The sequence below is a fragment of the Canis lupus genome, chromosome 6 (genome assembly GCF_048164855.1).
Source record: "Canis lupus baileyi chromosome 6, mCanLup2.hap1, whole genome shotgun sequence".
NCBI lineage: Eukaryota > Metazoa > Chordata > Mammalia > Carnivora > Canidae > Canis > Canis lupus.
In genome coordinates, this window is record NC_132843.1 from 60683997 (window position 1) to 60689996 (window position 6000).

Below are 6000 nucleotides of genomic sequence, written 5' to 3' on the forward strand. Positions count from 1 at the left end.
ATTATATTAATGGTAGGGATTTTATAAATTCAGAAGCACAAAAGCAAAGTTAAAATTACCTATTAAGATGTAAGGGTAATGTAAGGGTCACTTACATTGCGGTGACTTCGTTTTAATCATGTGTATGAAAAAAAAAATCGTGTGTACGTGTTTATATATAGGTGTGTTTGTACGTATACACACATTTTCTTTCCCCACAGATTTGGAGTAAAACTTGCTCCTCCAGCTTTCTCCCCAACCCAATATTAATTATATCACGGGCATTTTTCAAGTCACTAAATTTTGATAACAGTTTTGCATGGTATTCCCTTGAACGGATAAGCCATAAATTGAACCATTTCCCAGTAGTTGAACAGGCAGATTGTTTCACATTTTTCCTGTTACTAATTTATTTAACACATTGGAATGAACATGTGTAAAACTTTGCATATATCTGTTATTTACGTAGAAAAAATATCAAAGTGTGGTAATGTGACTTATTCATAATGTAGAGGTACTTCGGAAAAAGTTTGGGTTTTTTTGTTTGTTTTTTTAGTTGAAACATTTTACATTATTATTTCTTGACTTCTGCCTGCCAAGTAGGCTTTAAACTTTTGATAGTATGAGGTTTCATGTAATCTCCCTTAAAACTTCTTCTTCCAGCATTCGGGTTTCTACATGGAACAGACTGAACTACCTAAAGAACGGTGTGCTGAAGTCTGCCTTAAAATCTGCCATGGCCCATGACCCCATCTCCCCTGTGCTGTCTGAGCCTCACCTGGACGCTGTGGACCAGCGGCTCCTGAGCGTCCTGGCCACCGTGAAGCAGTGCACTGATCAGTTTGGGGCGGACACTGTGCTGGTAGAAGACAGGATGCCTCTTTCCCACTTGTAATTCGCAACACAAAATAAGTGAAACTACTTTTTACAAAGCTAGAAAAACAGCACAATCACTTCCAAATGGTTTGAGATGGATTGGAAACGGCCAGCAGGAAGCTCTGGTGATAGGGGACAGGGTGGCCTTGGATTCTTTTGGTGATTTCTGTAGGAGAAACTAAAGCAAAGACTATGGGTTTCCGACCCCAAGAGCGTTCCCACCGAACTCCCTGACTTCTCGGTGTTGGCCCGTCCTGTGGGGGGCCTCCTGGTCAGTCGGCCCTGACTCGCCTGCCACAGGACAGATAGAGGTGTGACATTTGGGTAGTTAATACTGGGACTGGTTCTGGAGTATGTAGTTGGAGTTCATCCTTCTAGTCCTTTCTCCACACCTGTGGATCTCCTGAAAACCTTTGGCAATCTCTTGAGTCCTTTTTTAACCAGGACTAGTCCAGTTGGGAATTTTACTGCCTCCTGATGAGTGGCAGCAGGTAAAACCTGGCATTCACTTGAGCCAAAATAGCTTGTTCTGTTGGAAGGGATATCTTTAGAATAGAATTAGTGGGAAAGACAAAATCAGAAAAGGTGCTGGGCTTTTAAGTGATTGGCTGGTAGTGCTTTTCAGGATATCTTGGAGGAGAGAGGAAGAGACAGAACCAGAACTGGAGTACCCTCCCACCCCCCATATCTGAGTTTGCAGGTGTGGAAAAGCAAACATGACTTGAACCTAAGATCTGCATTCACATAGTTGTATCCAAATCAGCCCCCAAATCATCTAAGCAGGATTCTCTCATGGAGAGGTTATTTTTCCCTCTTGGCCAAAGCAGCCAAATCCTTTCTGAATTAAAGCAAATTGAGCTAATAATGCCTTGAATAAGAGTTAAGTTGCCTGTGACCGCTGCCATCCTGATTTCTCATCTGCAATGAATTTCCACCTCAGCCTTTAAGGCATTTGGTCGCTGAAGTGGCTGCTCCCGAGAGATGGAGACATCAGAGACGGAGAGATCGGCAGTCCTGCCTGTGCCATTGCTCCCTCAGCTGAGCATGCTCCGATCTGCTGGTGGCTCCACCTGTCTTGTGATACGGGCCATGCAGAAAACTGGGAACAAAGATTTTAAGCTTTCTGAGCCTTAAAATGAAGGAGGTTACCAGGAAGAGCCTTAAGATTTTGATTTACGTCAAACCCTAACTTTATCACTTAATTTCGATGGGTGTTCTGAGCCGGCGGTGTGGCACTATTGTCCCCGTCCAGGTGGCACTCGAAGGTTCCAGGAGGCTAAGGCCCAGACTCATTCTGTGTTCCACCAGTGCGGCTAGGACCTAGGAGCAGCTGCAGTGCAATATAGGGTCTGAGGACAACAGGCCCAGTGTGCCCCCTCCCCGGGCGCACCTCTCCTGCATCCTGTCTGGATGCCGGTCCAGCCTTGCACTTCTGCCGAGCAGAGACTAATATTTAAACAGTATCGGGGAGCGATTTAATCCAGCCATTGGAGAGCAGTTTGGGGCAGCCACCCTTTCGAAAACAGCTTAGAATTTATATCCTAATATTTTCACATTGAAAGACAGCTGAGTAACCTGTAACTCTTAACAACAGTATAAGGTCAGGATGCTTTTGTACTCTACATTTTGAGACATCTGCAAAAATGGGCTGAGTGATTAAAAAAAAAGTTGTTGAATTTAAGACAGGTATTAGCACAAAACACTGAAACTGTGTTAATAAAAGGAGGCTTCAGATTCCAATTTTAAGGCCATTTACTGTGTAAAATTCACAGTTGAGCTTGAAAATACCGTGTTTTGTGCTCCCCCCAGAGTGTCAGGAAGCTGGCCAGCGGGAGACAGCGGGCATGAGGCCAGCACACTCGCCTGAAGAAACGTGAGTGAAACCAAAGGGTGGGCTAGTATTCTCGCAGACATATGGGATGCCGCAGTGAAACGAGTGAGAATGGTTCTCAGACTGGGAACTTCTTTCACAACGTGGAAGGCAGAGGTACTGCTAAGGAAAAAAGCAGGAGGGAAAGTCGCTATGAAAATGTCACATCCTTTCTTTCAAAACAGGGCAGAAACTGTATAATTTCATTCTCTTTCCTACTTTTTCAAAATTCATGACCGTAAGAGGTGAATGTTCAGCTCTCTTGTGGTTAAAGTCATATATCAATAGGGTGCTGCTGTGACAGGACTCTTAGGACATAGATTTATGTTCTGATCGGGATTGGATTAAACTTGGAAGGTATGTGTAGGCATATCTTGGAAAAAAAACAACCATAAGCTGATAGCTCTAAAATGCAAGAAAACCAAAATCTGTTTGAGAAACAGAAGCAGGTATCTTTCTTTTAAAGTTTTGTCACTGTGTCCTCTTTGTGGATTCTGTAGCACTAAGATACTCCAAGTCACTGAGGGGTTCCTGGTCAGCCCTAGGGTGGGTGTGCCTAGCCAACATCTAGAGGTAGATGTGGACACATTTTAATAGTATCAAATGAACAAAATCAGAACTGACTACCATTTCCTTACTCCTCCCACTTCTTAAATACGTTTATTCCAGAGTTTAAATGGGGAAATATGGATATAGAAGTTTTATTCTAAATTGTTCTTTAATACGAGGCTATATTGTGGGTTTGGGTGTAAATAATTTTCTGTGCAAAACAAATTAATAGACAGGATCTGTGGTTTGCTCAGAGTATTGTTCAGTAATATAGTAATAAGACATTTCTCCCTGTTGCACTCAGGACTAAATATATCAAATGAAATTTAAGGAGGAAATGGAAGAATTCAGGTACATCCATTGCATATTATTTGAGGAAAGATGAATCCTACACATGGCAGTTTTTCAGTGTCACCTGAACACGTTCTTCCAAGGAAATTCATCTTTTCTTTTCCTTAAAAAAAAAAAACTTCTGGCTTTTTCCTTTGCACCCACCATATTCCTTCAGCATTCATTCTCCATGGTCCCTGTATTCTTATTTGACCAGTAAATGACCACACCTCAATGGCAAGAAAACAGCATCTGTCGGTGAGCTGTCTGATAGGAGTTACCTTGTGAGCTTGAGCTTCAGGAAACATGAGTAAAGGCTTATGGATGTATATAGTCATATATGTATTGTAGCGAGAAAAAAAATGTATTTATTTTGACACAGGGAAACACTGACTTATGTTGCTGAAGAACTTGAAGCTAGTGATAGGGTCTTTCCTCAGTCTCTGAGAGTGGCCCCAAGTGACATAAGGACCATCCAGCAGGCAGCTGCTGGGTAGCTCTGGTGAGCCAGCCATGGCTTGGCACGGGAGTGAGCGACGTTGTGAAAGTGTTGTCCAGGGGAAGGCCAGTTTTTCTCCCTTTGAGGCCTCGACTCCGGGTTGAAGGGGCAGGGGCCGGGTACTCCACTGCCACAAGCTTTTAAGGAACGAAGGTGTTACAAACACAAAATGTAAGGGGGGGTGCAGAGAGCTGGGAGTAATTGACCAGGAAGCTAATTTATTTGCTGAAAAGGATGGTATAGGAGTCACTACCCTCTGTTTTGATCTGCCAAGGATTTCCTCTCAGAGCTGTTGCACAACTAGGGGTTGGGCTTGGTAAGACACCAAATGGGACAGACAACGCACCTAAATTTCTAATGTGTTCTGTGGGTTTCAATTCTGAAAAAGAAAAAAAAAGAAAACGAATAAAGATTTTAATAAGTATTGGTGTATCATCTTTTATTCCTTTTTCCCCTTCTTTGAAGCGGTTTTTGGTGTTTTCTGTTCCAAATTTCCTGTGTTTTTAGGGGACAGAAAAGGAGGACATCTTCTGCACCTACTTCAACTTCCATAAGGATCGCTTCACGGTATCTGATGGGGAAGACCTTTACACTGCCTCACTAGTCTTCAAAAGGCCTATCCCAGGTTGTGACTCTAGAAGTTTACATTGGATAATTCTTCGGAGCTTTTTGTATACCTAGTAATTCAGCCCATTCTTGCAGCTTCTTTAGAAGTAAAGAATTACAAATGGTGAAGAACTTGTCAGCACAGTACCTTAAAGACATGGAGGAGACCAGGGCCCTGATTATTATTCTTAGGAGAGCCACATTTTTAAGTTTTGAAATAGAAATCCACCATCATAAACCTCAACTAGATAACAAAGCGGATTTAAGTTTTTACTTGGTTTGTCACATTTTTGTTGACGCTTTTTGTCACGTGCACATGGATGCCAGTGGAAGGCTGCGCCTAGGACATGTTCTTCGCTGACTGACCACTTCTGACCTTTCCCCAGGTGCGAGTCAGGCGTTGTTCACTTCTCAAGCATATTATCCGAAAGACTGGTATTAAAGCTTGAAAAAGGTAGCTGGGAATAGGGAGGGTTCATGAAGTATTCAGACCTGAGTAAACAGTGGGGCCTGGAGTCCCCTCAGAGAACTGACAGTCCCCACACAAGGGAACCAAGTGTGTCAGATGATATAAATGAGTCACAGTAGAAATAAAAAGCAGAAACGAATCATCCTCCGGGGTCAGGAGGGCGAGCGAGCGGGAGGCAGAACCTACATTGAGGAAGGGGAGGGTGATGTGGGCCTGACGTGTGTGCAGAGGCCGGACTTCCATAGCACACGGCCTCCGGGGCCTGTACCCTGTTTGAGCGCGTCGGGCTATGGGAAACCCTGGGAAGCTTTTCATCAGATGTGCCCCGTCTGGAGCGTCCAGAGTGGTGTTTCGGTTGCTCCTTAGTGTAAACGTTAAAGGAGCCACTAGTGTATAGATGAGCTGTGGAACATTGCTTTTATATTTTCAGTTTGCTTTTAACATGCCAAGTTTAATTGGAGATAAAGGTTTGACTTTACACAAAGGCTGTTTTCAGGACAGAGTTGACTGCCTCCAGCAGGTCGGGAAGCTATCTGTGGCAAAGCCTGGTGCCATTTCGATGACCTTGGTATGGGTGTGTGTGCCCGTTTTCTCTTAGACTTTGTTAAAATGCAGATTTTGATTGAGTAGGTTTGAGGCCAGAGATTCTGCGTTTCTAACAAGCTCCTGGGTGATATCAATGCTACTCGTCCCTCGACCACACACGTGAGTAGCACCAAGAGGAGTTTACTTGCTAAGCAATCGGGGTGACGGCGGATAGTTCTCACAACGGCCTCTAGAGGTCGCCATCACCTGTGAGATCTTGCTCCTCGACATAGAACC

General features: G+C 43.7%; 1 protein-coding gene across 5 annotated transcripts in view; it reads left to right on the forward strand.

The window, feature by feature from the left end:
* FAM20B (FAM20B glycosaminoglycan xylosylkinase) overlaps positions 1 to 4527 on the forward strand; it is a 40858-nt gene extending 36331 nt beyond the window's left edge. For all 5 annotated transcript variants that reach the window (XM_072830819.1, XM_072830817.1, XM_072830821.1 and 2 more), the window contains one exon: positions 643 to 4527. In XM_072830819.1, coding sequence (XP_072686920.1) covers positions 643 to 874 — 232 coding nt within the window. In that variant the 3' untranslated portion in view covers positions 875 to 4527. The remainder of the gene's footprint in view (positions 1 to 642) is intronic.
* The last annotated feature ends 1473 nt before the right edge of the window (positions 4528 to 6000 follow it).